The following is a 22,806-nucleotide window of genomic DNA, read 5'->3' as shown; positions in this document are numbered from 1 at the left end:
CCCCTCTCATTATCATCACAGTTTGACAACCCACTCCCTCTGTGTCCAGGGCACACATGCCTTCAGAAACCCCCCTTTGTGTACACACCGTGGGCATTATTATCATAAATGTAAGACCCCCACTCTGTGTCCCCTTTCCTTCCACAAATGGCACTGTCTACATCACCTAATGGATCGACCAGATCTGAGCTTCACACACACACACACCTGGATTTGAGGACTTCTGCTGTTCTTCCCTGCAGATCTCAAGCTCAGTCAGTTTGAATGGCGGGCGTCGGTGGTCAGCTGCTTTCGGGTCTTTCAGAGATATTTGGGGCTCTGGCTGGGCTACTCAGGGGTATTCATTGAGTCATCCCTAAGACACTCCTGTGTTGTCTTTGCTTTGTCCTGCTGGCTCATCCAAAGAGCCCTTTGTTAAAACTTTGAACCCTGCTCTCCCCAGAGTTTCAGAGCTATAACCCCAGCTTCTCCAGCAACCACAAATTTTGATTTAAGTTGGCTTCAACTCTCACACTCTAGCATAAGAAAATTTACCTTGGATTAGAATTAGAAGTAAATTCCTCCACTAAATAATTCCAGCATTTGTCTAGTTTCAATGCTTTTGTTGTGTTACGTTTTTCAACAATACTTCTTACATCACTAAAATCAATTTTTGGAAGTGTTAAGTGTGAGGTGGGATAAACCCAATCCTCTGCTGGCTCTCTAACAGGACGCAGGTTTTCCTTGGTGTCTGTTTGGTCTTGGTAGAGTTCGAGCCTTTGTCACAATGCCTCAAACCTCATAGACTTAGCGCTGTTTCTAAGGTATTGTACTTTATAACTTCTCCCCACCTTCCCTTCTACATCTATAACCTCAGGCAATTACATAGAGTGACAGAAATCTCAGATCTCATCTGTAGGTCTAAGCCATCCACCTGTCAACCTACAGTTCTGGTCAAAGCCTGCCTCCCCTCTCTGGTCCCCCTTATTTCTGCTATAATTCATTCTTCTCTCACCACTGGTGCTGTTCCTTCATCTTTTAAAACTGCTGCGATAACCCCAAATACTGAAAAAACCTGGTGCCGAGCCGACTCATTTCAGTCATTTTCGTCCTATTTCTAATCTACCCTTCATTTCCAAAATTCTTGAAAAAATTTATCTCAAAACAATCTGTCTGGTTTTCGTAAGTGCAGAAACGGCACTTATATAAATTACTAATGACCTCCTTATGGCAGCTGATTCTGGTTTAATTCCTCTTCTCATCCTCCTTGATCGGAGTGCAGCCTTTGTCACACGACTCTTCTCAATAGATTATCTTCAATTGGCATTACCCACACTCCACTAGACCAGGGGTCCTCAATCCCAGTCCTGGAGAGCCGCAGTGGCTGCAGGTTTTTGTTCTGACCTGGTTGCTTAATTAGAAAGCAATTCTTGCCAATAAAGCACTAACAAGCTATGAAATTAAATCAACTCTGCTATGTCAGCTCATTCTCATATCCTAGATTTTCGTTCCCTTTCTATCATGCAAATGATTTGAAGGCTAAAATGGACGAGTAATTCTCAGTCCTTCACTTTTTTCTCTTCCAAGTATTTCATTAAACCCAATAGTGCAGATAAATACACACAGAGGCGTAAATGTAAAGAAGCTAAATGGAGAAATGCTGCTCTCTCTTGTCATTTGCATGTTATTGATAATAAGGAGCAATTCAAATAGCTGTTTAAGACAAAATTAAGCAATAAGGGCTCAAAATCACTAAAGTGAAGCAGAAGTTATTAAGCAACTGGGTTGGAGCAAAAACCTGCAGCCACTGCGGCTCTCCAGGACCGCGATTGAGGACCCCTGCACTAGACTGGTTCAAATCCTGCCTCTCAGGCCGCACTCAGTTTGTTCAGCTTAAAACTTTCACATCCCAACCCACCGCTGACACTTCAGGTGGGCTCTGTCCTGGGGCCCCTCCTTTTCATTATTGACCTCCTTCCCCTTGCCAATATCTTTCGTAAATATAACATTATCTTCCACGGTTATGCTGATGACCCCCAGCTCTACCTCACTAAAGCCTACTGTTTCCTTTCCACCCACTTCACTTACTGATTGCATAGCAGAAATCAAATCCTGGTTTTCTTTAAATTTTCTTAAATTAAATAACAAGTGACAAGACGGAGGTTCTCCTCATTGGTACAAAATCCACATTATCCAAAACTGATCACTTTTCATTTGTTATTGATAATTCCCCACAGGTGTCATCCTTGACAGTACTTTATCCTTTCAGTCCCACATCAGTAACATCTCCCAGTCTTCATATTTCCACTTGCATAACGTTAATCGTATTCGCCCGTCCTTCACTCCTCACACCACTGCTATCCTCATTCATAGCCTGGTCACTTCTTGTCTGGATTATTGCAGTTCCCTTACTTTGGTCTTTCTCGCAAATCTCTTTCTAAGCTTCAACTGGTCCAGAACTCACCTTTCATCATTACTAGAACCCCTTCTATTCACCACATCACTCCCGTCTTGCAGCAGCTTCATTGGCTTCCAGTTCAGTTCTGAATTCAATTTAAAATTCTCCTAAGACTCTCCACACCCTCGCCCCTCCATATTTGTCTGTCTATCTATCTGTCTGATCTCCTCCATGTTGCCATTCCCTCCCGTACCCTTTGATCCTCTTCCTCCATCCACCTGACTGTCCCCTTCGTCCGTCTTACCACTGTGGGGGGCACACCATTCAGTTGCTCTGCTCCCCAGTTTGGAACTCACTACCATCTGAGCTTAGAAATATTGAATTATTTTCACTTTTCAAATCTAAACTTAAATCTCATTTGTTTAAGACGGCTTTTTCTCTTTGATTGCAATTGCTCTGTCTGATTTGAACTTCTGTATTTTACTTTTGTCTATTTTTGTCTATGGTTCGGTTTCCTTGAGTGTTTAGAAAGGCACCTACAAATAAATAAAATGCATTATTATTATTATTATTAGACAAGCAGGAGTGCAGTTACAACTTTAAATAATGTACTAGCAAAATTTGGCAAGAGTACAAGTGTTAATGACATGGTGATGAGGGAGAGTAGAACATCACACGTTACAGTAAGAAAGGAGATTATTTTAATAAGTAGAGACTTGATGGGAGGACTCAATATTAGAATAGCCACATGAGTATTATGGGATGTTATTATAGTCTCTTACAACAGCAGGAATATTTACAATCCAAAGTGTAACACGAACCGGTTAACAGAACATGTGTGCAGGGCACACGTAAGTCAGTGCTGTCAGGTAATTTAGTATACCGACGTCTATAATGATTGTCAGAAAATGCAATTTTTTGCATAAATGTTATTGCCAGCGAAAATATTCCCCTGTGTGTAACCCGCAAGTACCTGTACGTTTAACTGGGGTTTCAATGTAACTCTGGAAAATGTGCTGTACAACTGGCCATGGGTAAAAATGGGGCCTGGCAAATAAACTCCGATGTTATTAAACGTTTGTCCTTCTGACTTGGTGATAGTCATACAATGTGCTAAACGAACAGGGAATTGCCTACGCCGTAATATTAAGGGAATATCTTGTTTTGAGTTGCCAGTGTCATGTAATCCCTGTAGTTTTTCCGTCGTAATGTTTCTTGTCGTCTGGCAGTTTGCCGCTGCTCTTCAGAAAGGTGGTGTGTGTGATTCGTTTTTCTCTCGCTGTCTCAGTGTGAGGCTTGCTGGTGCTGATCTTCGGATCATGTCGCTCTGTGGTTTGTCATACGTTGTCTTTGTTGTTCTAAGGCATCTCGCCTGTGCTGGTTGGCCTGGTGTGATAGATAGATAGATAGATAGATAGATAGATACTTTATTAATCCCAAGGGGAAATTCACATAATGATGATGTCGATGTTTCTGCTTCTGTGCGTTGGTGTGAGTATGTAGGCCATTGAGACCGTTTCTGTTGGTCGCAGCTACACTGTATGTGCCTTTTCATTTTATTGGGAGGCTTACGTTGAAGTGAAGGAAAGAGGAGATGTAAAATGGTGGGGTCATAATGCAGTTTCGGTCAGTAACAAAGTATGTGCCGAATAAACAGTCAAATACCACAGTCGATAATCAGTCACATCGAAGACTTGTCTAAGACCAAAACTCTGCCAGGAACACGGATTCCACGCTATTGTTGTGGAGAGATATAGTAGTCGTGGCAACCGTTGTTTATATCGAGCACGAACGGACACAAGCGAAATAATATAAAGATTATTGATAATATTGATATAATAATAAGCAAAGTACACGTGAAGACTGGCAACCTGATAACTGCGGATGTGTAGTTTCAGGAGACACTCAATTCTTGTTAGTTTCTTAAAATGTCTTTAGTTAAGTCATCATTTCTAGTCAGCTTTCTTCAGAGCAGGCCGCATGCCTGCCTCAATATGGCTGCCGAGTTGTGCTTCTCAGTGTGGTCTTCTGTGTGAGAAGCTCCTTCATCATGATGGTGTTAGAGAGAGAGAGGGAGGGGTAAGGCAAGCAAATGTATAGATTCTCTGTCCAAGCTCTACAGCCAATAGGGCTTCATGGTACTTAATGGTTCCTGATTTAAAATCAAACGGGCAACTTCAGACCAACAGAATTCTGGTGTGACACAACAGTCGGTCCCAAAGAATAAGGGGTGGGGGAGTTAGTTAAACATCAAACCATTGCCGTTCTTATCAATGATATAACACTAATATTACATTGCTTTGTCTAAGTTGCAAATATAGACATACAGGATATTTATCAACTTATACTGTACACAAAATTTCAAAATCACAACAGCGTCACCTCCCGCGTTTTGTTAAAATGCTCGACTGATAAGACACACGAGTAACCACCTGACGTGCCTCACCTTCTGCGATTCCCACCAGAATTGCTTGCAGATGCTGAAGGCTCGGACGAGGATCTGAGTGAATCAACCAGAAGTGGGTGACGTACACGGGGAAAATCAGGTGCCGAGGAACTTCCTCCACCGTCGAAGAGCTGACCCCCAGAATCTCCAAGAACATCTGCAGGCGTCTAGCCAATGGAAGCTGGAGATGAGCGACAAAAAAAACAAAAACCTGTTACTCCCAGAAATGCTGTCCCACTAGTGAAGAGTCTAACGGCCAATGGATACGACAGACGAGCGAGCGCCTCCAGCATCCAGCAGGCTCCTCCTCAAAGCCAACGTACAAACACAGCCTCCACGTGTCCGTGTCTTGGAGACATTACAACGCATTAAGACATCATGGAGGCAGACAGGCCTCCTCGTTTTCCCCACACCGATCCCAGGATGTCCTTCCCTGACATACAGATCTCCTTTTTCTCTGGTTGAAGATCTGCCGCTGTCTGTGTCTCCAGTATTTAAGGTCACTGATTACAGTGATGTGCAAAAGTATTCAATCCCCTGATTTTCTGCGTGACAAAAGATTCGTAATTTTGAATGTGAACTCTTATGCTGTAACGACACATTTCCAAAGTTCAAATAAACCAGTTTATGAAAAAGGTTTACACAAGTGACAAATGAGTCACAAATAACACAGAGGTGACAGTTATAATGAAATATAATGATGTTCTGGATATAAAAAGCCCCCTTTTGTGAGGCCAAAGTCTTTGTGGGACAATCACTGCCACAATGAAGACAAAGGAGCATCGGCAGATGTGAGAAACAAAGTCGTTGAAATGCACAAAGCAGGAAATGACGACAGAAAGCATCAAAGACCTTGAATGTCCCGTCAAGCACTGCTGGGTCCATCAGAATCAGAAAGTGGAAGGTTCATCACAGCCCCCCGACTCTGAAGGTGTTGTGCAAGTTCACACACCTCCCAAGAACCCGCTCAAAGTTCTTTTCACAGAGATTCAAATTAATAATTTTGAACCAGTTCACATTCAGTTCATTTTGTATTTTTTAATAAATGACCCGTGAGTTTACTTGTTTCAGTTTTGCATGCCTTACATTAGGCTGTTAAAGTGTTCTTGAATAAAATAGCATAATTATGAAGACTTTTTTTATTTAAATACACTTTATTGAGTTACACCCAGTAACAAACACTTATAACCATTGTCACACACGTGTGTTTAGGGGACAGCTAAAAGGCTTGAATGCAGGTAATTCCATGCCAGACCAGGGGGTGGCGAAGTGCACTAATTTTCCCTGTCAATCTTTTGCAGACCATTCTAGGGAAATCCCACCCGGCTCGGGGGCAGCCAATGACATCACTTCCGGTTCCGGTATTGATGACATCACTTCCTGTACTGGCCTTTAAAGAGAATGAGTTTTGTTTTGGACTCTTTGCTATCGAATCAGTTTTACAGCTGGGAACAATTATATGAGTGGCTGCCCCAAACCTTCTCAATGTTTGATGGTTGTTTGTTTGTGACACCATATATGCTAATATCCTCCCAGTTAAAAAAGAAATGAAATCGATGCAAGTATCCATATAAACGACTGCTCTGTTCCTAACTGTGTGACACAAATGGTGACTGTGGAGCCAACGTGTAGGTGAAGTAACTTATTACGCTGCCGGTCAAAATCTGCATCAGATATTGCATGTCCAACGGAGAAAAATATAAAGTGGCCTTGCGAAGTCCAGCGTTTTCCTAAAAGCGGAACTTCACTGCGTGCTCGTATCAGCAGGGGTGCAGCATAAGTTCACAAGCAGGCAGACACAGACAGCGCCGATTTGATTTGACGTTATTTTTTTTCCTGAATACAAATAAATGGCAAAAAATTCATATGAAATAAATATTTGTAAAAATCCACTATTTGTGCTTATCCAAATACCGTATTCGGCTCCGGCTCCACCCCTACCCTCATCACATAATGTGCACCTAAACCCGATCCAGAATGAGCTCACGTTCAAGTTCGTCACTTGACGTTACAAACACGTAACGTTAAGTTCACCGTTTTTAGAAAAATGAACGCACTCTTGAACTCGTTCATCCACAACACTGGACTCTAACTAGAACAGGCCGTCCACCAAAACTTAAAATCAGAGTAGGACGTCAACTAAAAAGGGGGAGTCACGAAAGAAGCCATTCCTTAAGAAGATCCACCTAACAGCATTTATGGCATTTACTACAAAGCATGAGAAGGACCCGGTTAACATGCCGGAGAAGGTTTTGCGGTCAGATGAGACCAAAATAGAATTTTTTGGTTCAAAAAGGTGTGTGTGTGTGTGACATAAAACTAACACTGGCCAGACCTCAAGAAATGCCACACCTACAGTGACATGTGGTGGTGGTGGTGGTGGCAGCATCTTGCTATGGAGGTGCTTTTCATGTGCTGGGACTGGGAATCTCGTCAGAGTAGAAGGTACAATGGATGGACATAAATACCACACGATACTGCAGTCAGCTCATGTAGCAAGAAGATTTGTGAAATCCATCCATCCATCCATTTTCTAACCCGCTGAATCCGAATACAGGGTCACGGGGGTCTGCTGGAGCCAATCCCAGCCAACACAGGGCACAAGGCAGGAACCAATCCTGGGCAGGGTGCCAACCCACCGCAGGACACACACCCACACACACCCACACACCAAGCACACACTAGGGCCAATTTAGAATCGCCAATCCACCTAACCTGCATGTCTTTGGATTGTGGGAGGAAACCCACGCAGACACATGCAAACTCCATGCAGGGAGGACCCGGATTTGTGAAATTTACTTCATAAATCCGAGCAATTCAGCCGACAGAGAGAGAGAGAATGAGACAGCCAGGCAGATTGACAAATGACAGCTGTGTGTCAGGCTAGGAAGACGGGCAGAAAACGTGAAGGACACAAGCAGGTTGTTTTGGGAAGTGCTGACGTCTGCTTAATAAATATGGTTACAGAACCCAGTGTGTATGAAGGTATTAATGACCTGCCAGTCTGAATATGTAATTATGCGAGTGTTTATAATGACGAAGTTCCAGCACGATGTCAGAAGCGTCACTATGCCACTAACATTCATTGCTACTGGATTGGATGTCTTTGTGTCCGCATTCTCCCACTTGGCTGTGATGTCCCAATGCTTCTCTCCGGTCTAAACATGTAAGTAAGTATACAAGGTTATGAATTCAATTTCTGCGAATGAATGTGAGCCGTTAAAGCAAATTAAATACATAGGTCTTTTGTACCATTTCTCTCTAACTCATTATTATATCATTACTAAATAATTTTCCACCGGGTACAAAAAGTGCAGGATTTGATTTCCAGTCAAACAAGAAACACATTCCAGGGAGAAAGCGCGCCCTCTGCTGGATACCGCTTGGGAGAAGATTCATCTGTCAACGTGACAATGGCCCTGAGCAGAAGGCCAAAGTGACACTCGAGTGGCTCAAACATTGAAACGTGAACGTTTTGGAATGGCCCTGATCTTCACCCGATTAAGAATCTGTGGCACTCTTTGAAAACTGCTGTCCAGAGGTGCCAGCCCACCCAACTGGAGGGTCTCGAGAAATTCTGTCAAGAAGGGGGAAGAATCCCAATGTGCAGAACTGGGACACACTTGCATAACCAATATAACGAAGGCTGTTACTGCAGCAAAAGGGGTCTCGACAAAGTAGGAATGTGAGAGGCTTGAATACGTCTGCAAACACAAACTGTGCAGTTTAGCTTCTTCAATTAAATACAGAAAATGGTTGATTTGGACTTTGCAAATGTGTTGCCACAGCACATTAAAAATACTGAATGGATAAATAAGTGGACAAATCTTCTGTCATGCAGAAATCCAGGATGACTTTCAAGGAGATTGAATACCTTGGCACTCCACTGTACTTCCCCAGGTAGGCCTTTAGACCTTTGATGTGTTCGTATTCCTTTTTTTATGGCTAAGGTGATGGAACGCGTGGTTGCTACACAACTTCATGTCTTTCTTGTAGACAATGCACTCTCTGAGCCTTTTCAGTCTGGCATTCGTACTCAGCACAGCACTGAGTCGGCTCTTCTCCGTGTAGTTGATGATCTCCTCCGGTCTGCTGGTTGCGGTTCACTTCATATTCTCCTCCTTCTTGACTTAAGTGCAGCATTTGACTCTGTTAGTCATGAAATCGTCCTGTCATGTCTCTCTTCTGTGGGGCTTTTCAATGGTTCACATCATATCATTCGAATAGGCAGCAGTTTGGCACACTCAGCTTCACCTCACATGTATGTCGCGTGGTGTCCTTCAGGGTTCAGTCCTTGGGCCATCACTCTTTCTGCTTTATATCCTTCCTTTGGCTCAGATTATTCGCAGACGTGGCCTGACGATATTCAGTTATATCTTAGGACGACTCGCCTCCCAGCATACTCACTGACAGCTTCACTGATCTTAAGCTATGGATGGAAAATCCCTTTCTGCAACTTAATGAAGTGTTCCTGGTCGGCCCAAACTCTCTGCTCTCTAAGGCCTCCGACTTCTCTGATGTCAAACCTGCTCCTGTCGTCAGACACCTCGGTGTTTTGTTTGATTCATCACTTAACTTTGAGCTTCACATTAGGTCTCTGTCTAAAATTTCAATCCGTCATCTCCGTCACGTTGCTCGCCGCCGTCCATTTCTGTCCTTTAATGAAGCTCAGACTCTGGTTCATTGTCTCATAACGTCTCGTGTTGATTACTGGAATTCCCTCTTCATCGGCCGCCCTGCACAATCTACACGGAGGCTCCAGTACGTTCAGAACTCGGCAGCCACACAAAGCGTTCTGCTCACGTCTCCCCAGTTCTCTCCCACCTTCACTGGTTCCATCAAGGGTTAAATTCACGATTCTGCTTCACTCCTTCAAAGTCCTACATGACCTTTGGCCCTCCTCTACCTCACTCCGCTCCATACACTCCTCGTCGCTCTCTCAGGTCTCCTTACTGTCCCACACACCAGACTCTCCACTCTCCTTCAGTGTTCAGGCCGCTCTTCCTCAGTCTCTCTGAGTTTGCTCCTCTTTCTCCATCTTTAAATCTCAACTCAAAACTAAACTATTAAACAGTAAAACATTTCGATAAGAGAATTTGAATGACATAAGAAGCACACACTGTTTCCGGTCATATGCACGCAGTGTATTATATGTTCTGTGGTCATAGGTAATTTTGACGTAATTTCGCATTTTTACTTCTTTTCAATATCAGTAAAATAACTCTCACACGAATAATAACAATTCATAAAGACGATATAAAAACTGGCGTCCACAAATGAAGTGATTACTTCCTGTGATCGTGTATTATAATACGTTCTGTGGTCGCATGTAATTTCCGTTTCAAACGCGAAAAGAATTTTAGCTATTTAGATACGCCATCATTCAAAAAGAGCGTCCATGTGGGGTTCCAGTTAACGCTCCGAAAGCTGTGTGGCCACAGAAAAGACAAAACACGTTAAGAGCTGAAACTCGGGCAGCTCTCCAGTCACTCAGTTTAACAAAACACATTTTTGCAAGTTTGAAATGACTAAAATCGAGCTTGTTTTATTTTGAATGAGCCCCTGGTTGGTGTTACGTCTTTGATTGTGACGTCTCCTGGGGCCCCCAAGTCACATCACACCCATTCATCGTTTTGTGAACCTGCTTATTAAATTCAGGGCAGGCGGCGTCTACACTGGCAGCAAAGCAGGAGGCGACCCAGGATGGTCTGCCAGTCCATCTCGCCATGCCAGGCACAAATATTCAAAGTGGACCCTCAAACTGCCTGCTTTTTTCTTTTTTTTTTTAAAATTGCAGCTGTCCTCTTCATAATATCGACTGGCACTGTGGATTGTGAGAAACTGCAGACATTCTTCAAAATAAACTGGAAGACGTGCGGGTTTTTCAAGGAAACTGGAGCAAAAAAGAAACAGAATATGGATATGTCACTATCAAAAACAAAACCCCAAGTGAAAACCGTAAATCAGCAGGAGCCGTTAACCTAAATTACGAGAATATCAGCAGAGCTGAGACGTTAACACTGGGAAGTAAAATCACAAAGTGGGAAGTTAGGAGTCGGTTACCAAATTGAAAATATTATTCCGTGATATGAAAAGGGAGATCAGGCGGGTCAGGAAGACTTAGTGTGCATTACAGGGAAATGAATGGAAAGAATTAATAAGGAGAAGATCGAGCAACAAAACGGCAAGAACAGAAGTGTTAGGGAGCAGTTGGCGTTGGCTTCAGACGAGGAGGTCGGGTTTTACCAACAAGCTGGAATTTTATGAGGAAGACAACAAAAGCAGACACTCAGAGACATGTAGATGATCTTATTAATCTGGACTTTCAGAAAGTGTTTGATGAGGTGCCACGTGAGAGGGTGGGCATCCAACTTAAAAAAGTGGCAGTTCAGGGTGTGGGGGCAGAATTGGCTCAGGCACAGGAAGCAGGGGGTGATGGGGTGAGGAACGTCATCTGAATTAAGAGTGGTGGCCAGCAGGGGGCAGTGCTGGGGCCGCTGCTATTTTTATTATACAGTGATCCCTCCTCGATCACGGGGGTTGCGTTCCAAAGCCCCCCGCGAAAGGTGAAAATCTGCAAAGTAAAAACCATACAGTGGGATGCAAAAGTTTGGACAACCTTGTGAATAGTCGTTATTTTCCTGTATAAATCGTTGGTTGTTACGATCACAAATGTCAGTTAAATCTATCATACAGGAGACACACACAGTGATATTTGAGAAGTGAAATGAAGTTTATTGGATTTACAGAAAGTGTGTAATAATTGTTCAAACAAAATCAGGCAGGTGCATGAGATGACTATGACCAGCGGCGTATATAATGGAGAGAAATATCAAGGACTTGGCACAATAGATCATGTATGTATATGATAGACACAAAGACTGTAGGCTTCAGCCTCTGAATCGCCGGACGTCAATGCTTATGACCCAACTACGACAAAACAAAGGGTACGAGTGGAGCACACTGGCCGCTGGTTTTCCTTGGCAGAGTCCTCCCTATGTGACTCTACTTTGCCCTTCTCTTGTTTTCATTGTTTAGCCTTTATCACAATGCCTCCGATCGTACGCTTTGTAAAGTATTGTACTTTAGCACTCCTCCTCATCGTCCCTTCTAAATCTATAATATGAGAGAGTAAAAGGACAAGCAGGGGTTAAGTTACACAATCTAACAATGGGTTATTGATAATATTCATAAAAATAATAATAATGCAGCAAAGCACATGTGAATATTGGCAGACCATAACCATACAACCTGATGAATGAATGCTGATGTGTAGTTTCAGGCGACACACACACACTTGTAGTTACTCAGATGTCTCCGGTCAAGTCATCATTTCCAGTCAGCTTTCTTCAGGACGGGCCGCACGCCTGTCTCAATATGTCTGCCGAGCTCAGCCCCTCATTGTGTTCTCTTCATGGCCACGGCGTGAGTGAGTGAGAGAGGAAGGGAGGAGTAAAGCGGCCAACGTTATACATTCCTATCCAAATCCTTCAACCAATAGGACGTCATGATACAGAATGGCCTCTGCTTCCAAACCAATCCCAAACAGCCATACCTCAGACCAATGGGGGCGCACGCTGCCTTTTCACAGCTGCCCTCTGGTAGTGGATGGCCTTATACTGTAGAATGCCCCCCATTGGTTGCCAGCTAGGTGGTCTAAAGCCAGGTTTATACTTCACACGATGTGACGCCTGCTCCAGTGGACGCTAGTGCTACGCAAGCGGTGTACTGTTTATACTCGCACGCGTACTTAACGTAAATCTAGAAGATTCCACCAGGTGGCAGTGTGAGATATCGTCACGGTGGGAACAGGTTCGGCTTCGCTGTGCTGTGAATTGCCTGGAACATCCGTTAAATTCCGATGACACCTTGGCACAATGTATCTGAAAAGGACGTTTAATAATTAAATCCATCAATCCAGGGATGTGTCCATTCCAGCAAGCATTGGGCATAAAGCAGAAACAATCCCTGGCCGGGGCATCAGCTCATCGCAAGGTGAACACAAGTACACACAGACATACACATTGGCATCATTTTAATGTCCCCAAATCCCCAAACCTTCGTGTCTTTGGAAGGAAACCGGAGCCCAGTGTGGAAACCCAGCAGGAAAACACGCAAACTCCAGGCAGGGAACATAAGAGCAGAGGCAGACCACGAATGAAATGAACGACTTATCTGTAAAATGTAACATACGCACTTCAACGCACTTCATCATGACATCAACTATAAATCGAATTATTCTAAATGTGCGGAGAGCTGGAATATCAGAAATGGGACGTGTTCTGTTAACGTGGCGATTGCTGCCGTCAGGTCAGGAGGAAGCCCCAGAAGCAGGTAGCGATTAACAACTGGGTCGGTTTTAAGATGACGTTTACGACGGTCTGCTTTAAAGATAAAGTAAACTACGAGGTTAAAGAGGACATTTCGAGATTTAAGCTGAAATTTCCACTTTTATCCCAACATAGTCCTTAATTTTTTTCTCTGGGGCTCAAATACGCTGCTGTACATTCTGATGACGGCACAGAAGATGGTACGTGAGACCTTTAAAATGTATCGTGTCATCACGATGGGGAATACGCGACGCTGGAGTATAAAAGCACCACGAATGCATTTGTATGTCGGCATTTTGCTTCACCACATCGAACCGTTCATCAAACATCGAAGCGCGCACATCGATCCTCAGAGCGGCTTTCTGTCACACGTCGATAGTAAACAGAGACTCTGGCGTCACGTCCTGACTTTTAGCACACTGCGCCCCCCGACTTTTTGCTGGTACTGCAACTCGCGCACGCATTGTGCTCATTTCTGAGGACCTGCTCAGAGGACGCGTCAAATGAACGCTGGGAACGCGTGGCAGCCATGATGTGTGTGTGTGAACGTGTTCTGATCGCGAGCCCTTAAGGCCTTCCTGTGGGGTTTGGCTTATAGAATATCTTAAACTGAATCCGCCATGCCACACCGGTTCAAGGCACAGACCCCAGAAAACCTACAATAAAGTTCACATCCTGAGTCAGTCCTAAAGACACAGACAGAGAGGGTCCAGGGTTAGGGATAGCTAGACATGAAGGAACGCCAAGTCTAATGAGACACTAAAATTACAATTACGAATAAAAACATACAAAATATTTATCAACTTTTAGGTTACCCACAATGCGTGAAAACACACCAGAGAAAGCACCAATGAAGCCAGAAGAAATTCCAAAGAGAGTCCTTACCTTCTCGATTTGCTCCAGTGAAACGCCTTTCGCTGAATGTGGCGGTGTTGCTTCCACACGGCTCATCGTGAGGTTTCGTTTCTCTCTGCCGTATTCTTCCACGACACACGGTGCAGCCTCCACTCCATCACCACCAGGGCCACTCGTCGACGAGTGCCGTCGCCCATTTAAAATCATCCCATAAAAAGCTCTCCTGATTGGCAAGGCGCACGTGTGGGCGTTCGGCCGCTCGGAGTTCTCGACTTGAGGAATCAGGAAAACCCGTTGCAGAACTAAAAGATCGACGACCGTTTTAGGCAGCTGTGCTTTCTCTAATGCGCCGAGAGCCCAGTGCAGCACCAGTGATCTCAGCTGGATGTCATCGGTCGTAGACGCCCCGCTTGTGAAAAAACCTGACAGATTTCTTTCCGGTATTTTATACACCTGCATTTGGGAGGAGAGATATTCTTGCGCCACTCCTCTGTCAGAGACAGGCAGAACATTCAGCACGTTCTCCATGGCGACTTTTAGGTTATGCAACGGTGACAGCCATGTCAGAAGGCTATGGATAATGGCCTGCTTCTTCCCTCTATATGCCGACGTGTGGCTACTGGAGGCCACGTGACGGACAAAGCGATACATCATTTTCATATCGGAATAATCATTGCCATGGATCACAGCAAACAGAGGAAGGAGATCCTTATTCATTCCATTGAAATGAGCACAAAAATTTTCGATGAAATAACACCGAGCCGGGATGTGCCCCTGTGAGGCGCTCTCCCACCTAAACTGGGTCAGGGGACAAAATCCTCCCTTGAGGTCAAAGATGAAAAAATCCGTGTCTGTTGACAAGACCGGACAATTCCATTGATTGGCCAAGGCAGCGATCTCCGTGTCCGCTTCCAACAAGCACTGGACCAACGGAACCCCAAGTTTCGATAAGACCTGAATGAAGACATTCCTCGACAGCAGTGGCAGTAGCCTACCTTTGTGCCCCATTGAGAGGTCATGTGCACTTTTGATGTGCCCTTCGGCCCGCAGTTTAGTCGTTTCTAATTTCTGGTCAGTGTGGTTGCAGCAGCCATCCAGAACAACGTACGGTTGAATGTTGCAGGAGGACAGAGTTTGGAAAAACCTCTTTAAAGCCTCCGCGTACAAGTCGTAATCTCCTCCGTGTCGCTCATCGAGACACGAGTTGTGGTAAAATTTAAAATAAAAGTTGTTGCCATCAATGATAATCTTGGTGTTCATCAGCTTTACATCTCTGAAAAATTCTGGCCTTTGATCAGCGTAACCCCATAATCCTTGAACTCCCATTTTGTCACGATGTGTGATGAGCTGTTAAACACAAAGAACATCAAGGATTTATTCATGTAATCGTCTTCCAAAACTATTATGGTGTGACAAGAGGAGGAACAAGCTTGGGAAGAAGCTCAAAACATCTCATCTCATGAATCTCTGCTCCTGGTTATGGTCACAGTCCCTGTTTCGGACAACAGATCTCATCCTAGGGAACTGCCAGGCATTCCCAAGCCAGCTGAGAAGATACAAAACCCTCCAGCGTGTCCCGAGTCTGCCGCAGGGTCTGGAGCAGCTCTAGGGGGAGCCGTCCAGGGAGCATCCTTATGACATGCCTGGACCACCACAACTGGATCTTCTCAATCCAGAGGAGCTGCGACTCCACTTTGAACTTCTCAACTTATCATGGAGTGTCAGCTCAAGCACATTGTGAAAGAACCTCATTTCTAATATTGTACTTTCAGCCATTACTGCACAGCTCATGACCATAGGGGAGGATGGGGAGGTACACCGAGAGTCACATCTGTTGACTCAGCTCCCTCTTCAACACCACCATTGACTGGTACAGTGCCCGCTAAACAGTTGCTGCCACTCCAGAACTACCATGAAACACACACACCCAAATCCACCCCTAGAGGACTGAACAGAAGTGCTGATCACTGTGGAAACTGAAGTTTAGTTCCTCAAGCTTGGGTGTGTCGCATACCAGTTGAAAAACGAAGTAGCAGATGTGAAACCAGGAAATGGACTCCAGACCAATAGACAATGTGGTGGGCAAAATGCAATGAATCAGAGAATTTCTTCTGCATGAGGACCAGAAGAAACCCAATGGACCAAAATAGAGGTCTATCTTGACAAAAAAAAAAAACAAAAAAAAAAACAACGCCCTCAGGAGACCATCGGACAGAATCTGAACACACTTGGTGTCAACAAAGTCCTTTGGACCAGACAGACACAGTGGGACTTGACTTAAAGATTAGAGTTAAAGAAGGTGGATAGCATGCCACCAACTTGAATAGGGATGACACAATGACATCACATGTCATAAGTTACTGTTGTAACGGAGTAGCATCTGAGAACCATCGTCAACAACACAAGAGCTCAAAATGGTGGCATCGATAGATAGATAAAAAAGGCACTATAAAATAATAGATAGATAGATATGAAAGGCACTATATAATAGATAGATAGATAGATATGAAAGGCACTATATAATAGTTAGATAGATAGATATGAAAGGCACTATATAATAGATAGATGTTTCCAGAGGTAAATTTGCCGATATAATCTACATCAGCCAAATTATCCATGGGAATTACGTTTCTGCAAAACCCAGCAGATATAAAAAATCATTTCCTTTGTGGTAAGAGTGTTAGGGTTCCAGCAGGACACCAGCTCTTTTGGTAGGTGATTAAAGGGGGAGATGGGGTTGGGTGGATGTGCCAGCCCCCAGCATTCACCCCTTGAAGTTCAACAATGATACTTCTGCAGGTTTGCCTCTGTTCATCTTGTTACAACTTCATCTACAGTGAAGTCTGAATGTCTTCTAAGTGCTCAGGCAGCTGGCCATGAATGACCACAGCAGGCTGATATGAGGACCTCACTAAACCATCCAGTTGGTAGTAGCGATAGGCGGCGTGACCAAACTTCAAATACTTAACGAGTGTGAGTTGATGACCCACGCTTATTGGGAATTCCTTTATCATGGTGAACATTGTGAAGGGGGCTCAGCAACTTCTCCTTGTCTCTTTGCACTTGATAGACCCTTTAAGATTTATTTTGTTTAGTGTGCATGGAGCCTCAGACTTCCATGGGTATCACAGACGTCCATCCATTTTCAGATTACCGGAAGCTAGGTCACAGGGGGAACAGAGGAACAGTCTCACCAGTGAGGCCCATATGTCCCTTTCCCAAGCCACATTTACCAACTCATACTGTGGGATCCTAAGATGTTACCAGGCCATCTGATAGATGTAATCCACCCAGTGAACCCTGGGTCTTCCCCGGGGTCTCCTTCTAGCCGATTGTGCCCATAAAACCCCAAACAGGGAGGCGTCCAGCAGATATCCTTATCAGATTTCCAAACCCCCTCACAATGTGAAGAATCAGCGGGTCTACTTCGAGTTTCTCCTGGGTGTCTCCACTTCTCTGCCTATACCTAAGGGAGAGCCCAGCCACCCAGCAGACAAAGCTCATTCGTTTGGTTGTTACCGAAGGCTTGTGACCAGAGGTAAGGGTAGGGACGTAGACTGACTGGTACATCAAGAGCTTCACCTTCTGACTCGGCTCCTTCTTCACCACTACAGATCAGTATAATGGCCGCATAACCCCACTCACTGCTCCGGTTCTTCTGTCGATCTCACCATCCCTTTTCCTCTCACTCGTGAACAAGACCTCAAGATGCTTAAACTTCTCCACTTGAGGCAGGAACTCACCTCCCACTCGGAGAGGGCAGTCCACCTTTAACCTATTTTAACCTACAGAGGACCATGGCCTCAGATTTGGAGGGAAAGGAAGGAGGGTTTGTGTCTCTGTCCTTCGCAAACAAGCCACGCCCAAGTGTCCCCCGGGTGAGGGCAGGGCCACCGGTCCCCCTCTGCTCCTTTTTCATGACAGTCCTCCAAGGTCAGACTTCACACACGATACTCACAATTTCTCGGCAGCAGGCTCGCCTTCCTTTCTTCACCAGCACCTTCAAGTCTGTCGGTAGAATGAGGGCAGAGCCCGCCGCCGCTCTTTTGTACTCTCAGAAGCGACTTTCGTTTTCGTTTCTCGTGAAACACCCGATACGTCCCCGCCTCAGCCTCAGGGTTTTGTTTTTTGTTTGTTTTTTATTTCCATGGCAGGTTGGAAGAAGAGCAGGTGACACCAAGTGGGCACAGCAGGGTGACAAGACGAGAACCAGAATAGAGGAGGGTTAGTAGTGGCTCATAATTATTGTAATGCTTGCATTTTTGTACAAATGACTAACAAAAAGAGATGCAACGTGCACAGCTAGTCAGCAGCTCGAACAGATGGAGAGAACTTTATTTGTCCCCAGGGGATCCATGAATAATAATATAACAAACAACCGTTGTGTGCTTTGGGGACTCCTAATACACAATTCCCAATAACTGCCAAAAATGCCCACTAGAGGGGAATATCACTGTCAAACCCTGGCTAGTAATAAGGGCAAACACAGAGTCTTTAAAATGAAGAAGATTTATTATCACGACAATGCGCCGTCTCAAAAAGTCAAAAAAATCCAAGAAGCACATCTGAACACAAAGTCAGCATATAAACAAGATCCAAAGCAAAGAACGATGCACATAATCAACAAAAGGAACACTAACATAATTAGCGTAAATTAAAGAATCAAAAAATGAACCCCTAGTTCCAGTGAGGCGCTATAAAGGAGGCTCCCATCATGTTGCTTGACACACTTCTGCTGAATGATTCGTTGGCTGCCAGTCCTCCCAGTTGGTGTGTCACAGAGAGGATGTGCCGCATTGTTCATAATGGCACTCGGTTTTGTCTTCACTCTCTCCTTTGCTACGACCTCCAGCAGGTCCAGAAGGCATCCCATAACTGAGCCTGCCCTTGAAATCAGCTTCATCATTTGGTGGGTCTCTCGTGATGTGATGTTACTGGCCAAACACACCACACTGGCCATCACAGAGTTGTAGAAGAAGTGAAGGAATGTCACCTTCCACATTAAAGGAACACACTCGTCAAAGACAAAAGAGTCTGCTTTGACTTTTCCTCTACAGCTCCTCTGTGTTCTGAGTCCAGTCCAGCCTGTCAAAGCGTACGCCGCAATGTCACAACATATTTATCAGATTTTAACTACTATGACATTTTTTTAACGTAATATTTTTTGCCTAGCAATGACACTAAATGATGAAAATAGGAAGGTGATGCCACAAGAAAACTAAGCCTGAAAGAAAAAAAATTGTGACCTAATGCAGTTCTGAGTCAAATATAGCGTCGGTTCGGGTAAAGTCTGACCGCATACTTGTCTGTGGTCCCGTAAGGTTATAACAGACCTCAGGAATCCTGATCAGGACATTACAGATGTAGCAAACACAACAGCTCTCACTACAAACCAAGAGTGACGGCGCTACCTACAACCACACGCTCATTCAGGAAGTGAGAGACTGGGATATCCTGCAGGGGTCACATAGCGAGAACATTGAGGAGGTTGTTGACTGCACTACTGACTACATCAACTTCTGTATGGACATTGTAGATCCAGTAAGAACAGTACGCTGCTATGTTAACAACAAGCCATGGGTTACAAGTGACATCAAAGGCCTTTTGAACCACAAGAAAAGGGCTTTTAAAGGTCCAGCTCAGAGCGGCAAAGGAGCAGTACAGGAGAAAGCTGGAGCAGAAGGTGCAGAATAACAGAATGAAGGAAGTGTGGGATGGGATGAAGATCACCACTGGCTGCAGCTCGAAGCGGGGTGCCACCATCGAGAGAGACGTGGAGAGAGCAAACCAGATGAACATCTTCATTAACAGGTTTGACCACCCTAACCCACTCTCACCTCTGAGTACTGCACACCCTCCACCCACCCATCCTTCTGCTGATACCAGCATAGGAGAGACACCCCCACCCACAATTACAGCAGCCCAGGTAAGCAGAGAGCTGAGGAGACTTTGTGCCAGCAAAGCAGCAGGTCCAGATGGAGTATCGCCACGACTGCTGAAGGCCTGTGTGCTGGAACTGGGGAGTCCTCTACAGCGCATCTTCAACCTGAGCCTGGAACAGGGGAGAGTCCTGAGGCTTTGGAAAACATCTTGTATCACCCCAGTCCTAAAGGTATCATGTTCTAGTGAGCTGAACGACTTCTGGCCTGTTGCTCTGATGTCACATGTGATGAAGACCATGGAGCGGCTGCTGCTTCACCACCTGAGGCCACAGGTCTGCCATGCCTTTGACCCTCTGCAGTTCGCATACCAGGAGAAGGTGGGAGCGGAGGATGCCATCATCTACATGCTACGCTGATCCCTCTTCCACTTGCAAAGGAAAAACCTGCTGTCTAAGGCATACAAGACTAATGACTGCAAAGAGAACCGTAGCGCGTATGAGAACATGAGGGCAACCATTAAGAAGGATATCAGAGAGGCTAAAAGACAGTTGGAGAGGAAAATAGCAGATAAGGCGAAAGAAGACCCCAAGAGATTCTTTCAGTATTTTAGTAGTAAAAGAACAGTTAAGGAGGAGGTCAAGTTCATCAGGAATAGTAAAGGGGAATTAAAAGCTACAGACAATGAAATAGCAGATGCCCTAAACTTACATTTTCTGAGGTGTTCACAAGTGAGCAAGTGGATAACCTCAGAGCAGTAACAGGGACTACTAAGGAGGTACTGAGGGATTTGGAAATTGTAGAGAGAGAAGAGCTGCTCAGATTAAATAAGATGAAATCAAACAAATCACCAGGCCCAGATAATATTTATCCTCGTGTTCTTAAGGAGGCCAGTGAGTACAGATATAAACCCTTGACACAGATTTGTAGGAAGTCACTGCACACTGGAGAGATTCCAAAGGACTGGAAAATGGCAAATATCATCCCATTATATAAAAAGGGTGACAGGGCAGATCAGAGCAACTATAGGCCAGTAAGCTTAACATGAAACATCACAGGAAAATTAATGGAAGGAATTATTAAGGATAAGATTGAGCAACACATGGCAAGGACAGGAGTTATTCTGAACAGTCAGCATGGGTTCAGAAGAGGGAGGTCGTGTTTTACTAACATGTTGGAATTCTATGAGGAGGCAACAAAAGGATACGATCAAAGTGGAGCTTATGATATTATTTATCTGGACTTTCAGAAAGCATTTGATAAGGTGCCACATGAGAGGTTGGGCATCAAGTTAAAAGAAGTGGCAGTTCAGGGTGATGTTTTTAGATGGGTGCAGAGTTGGCTCAAACACAGGAAGCAGAGGGTGATGGTGCGAGGAACCTCATCAGAACTGGCCGATGTTAAGAGTGGTGACCAGCAGGGGGCAGTGCTAGGGCCATTGCTATTTTTAATATATATAAATGATTTAGATAGGAATATAAGTAACAAGCTGGTTAAGTTTGCAGATGATACCAAGATAGGTGGATTAGCAGATAATTTGGAATCCGTTATATCATTACAGAAGGACTTGGATAGCAGACAGGCTTGGGCAGATTTGTGGCAGATGAAATTTAATGTCAGTAAATGTAAAGAATTACACATAGGAAGTAAAAATATTAGGTTTGAATACACAATGGGCAGTCGGAAAATCGAGAGTACACCTTATGAGAAGGATTTAGGAGTCATAGTGGACTCCAAGCTATCAACTTCCCAACAGTGTTCAGAAGCCATTAAGAAGGCTAACAGAATGTCAGGTTATATAGCGCCTTGATGTGTGGAGTACAAGTCACAGGAGGTTATGCTCAACCTTTATAATGCACTGGTGAGGCCTCATCTGGAGTACTGTGTGCAGTTTTGGTCTCCAGGCTACAAAAAGGACATAACAGCACTAGAAAAGGTCCAGACAAGAGCGACTAGGCTGATTCAGGGCTACAGTTCAAGCAAAAGAAGATTAAGAGGTGACATGATTGAAGTGTTTAAAATTCTGAAGGGAATTAGTACAGTGGATTGAGACTTGCATTTTAAAATGAGCTCATCAAGAACACAGGGACACAGTTGGAAACTTGTGAAGGGTAAATTTCGCACAAACATTAGGAAGTTTTTCTTTACACAAAGAACGATAGACACTTGGAATAAGCGACCAAGTAGTGTGGTGGACAGTCAGACGTTAGGGACTTTCAAAACTCGACTTGATGTTTTCTTGGAAGAAATAAGAGGATAGGACTGGCGAGCTGTTGGGCTGAATGGCCTGTTCTCGTCTAGAGTGTTCTAATGTTCCAATGGACAGAGTCAGTGGTGCTGTTAGAATTATGTTCCTGGACTTCTCTAGCACCTTCAACACCATCCAACCTCTGCTCCTTAGTGACAAGGTGACAGAGATGGCAGTAGATTCACACCTGGCGGCATGGATCGTGGACTATCTTACAGACAGACCTCAGTATGTGCGTCTTGGGAACTGCAGGTCTGACATTGTGGTCAGCAGCATAGGAGCGCCGCAGGGGACTGGACTTTCTCCGGTCCTGTTCAGCCAACATACATCAGACTTCCAATACAACTCGGAGTCCTGCCACGTGCAAAAGTTCACTGACGACACTGCTATGGTGGGCTGCATCAGGAGTGGGCAGGAGGAGGAGTATAGGAACCTAATCAAGGACTTTGTTAAATGGTGCGACTCAAACCAATTACACCTGAACACCAGCAAAACTAAGGAACTGGTAGTGAAATTTAGGAGGACCAGGCCCCTCATGGACCCCGTGATCATCAGAGGTGACTGTGCAGAGGGTGCAGACCTGTAAATACCTGGGAGTGCAGCTGGATGATAAACTGGACTGGACTGCCAATACTGATGTTCTGTGTAAGAAAGGTCAGAGCCGACTATAC

General features: G+C 44.6%; 1 protein-coding gene across 2 annotated transcripts in view; it reads right to left on the bottom strand.

The window, feature by feature from the left end:
• The window catches only part of LOC120516027 (protein asteroid homolog 1-like), a 29,635-nt gene extending 11,419 nt beyond the window's left edge, over nucleotides 1–18,216 (bottom strand). For both annotated transcript variants that reach the window (XM_039737453.1, XM_039737454.1), the window contains exons 1-3: nucleotides 17,967–18,216; nucleotides 14,039–15,355; nucleotides 4,824–5,004 (exon numbers count right to left, since the gene is read on the bottom strand). In XM_039737453.1, coding sequence (XP_039593387.1) covers nucleotides 4,824–5,004; nucleotides 14,039–15,334 — 1,477 coding nt within the window. In that variant the 5' untranslated portion in view covers nucleotides 15,335–15,355; nucleotides 17,967–18,216. The remainder of the gene's footprint in view (nucleotides 1–4,823; nucleotides 5,005–14,038; nucleotides 15,356–17,966) is intronic.
• Nucleotides 18,217–22,806: the final 4,590 nt, after the last annotated feature.

The sequence above is a fragment of the Polypterus senegalus genome, chromosome 15, assembly GCF_016835505.1.
Source record: "Polypterus senegalus isolate Bchr_013 chromosome 15, ASM1683550v1, whole genome shotgun sequence".
In the NCBI taxonomy this organism is placed as follows: domain Eukaryota; kingdom Metazoa; phylum Chordata; class Cladistia; order Polypteriformes; family Polypteridae; genus Polypterus; species Polypterus senegalus.
This window is presented reverse-complemented; position numbering and strand designations above follow the sequence as displayed.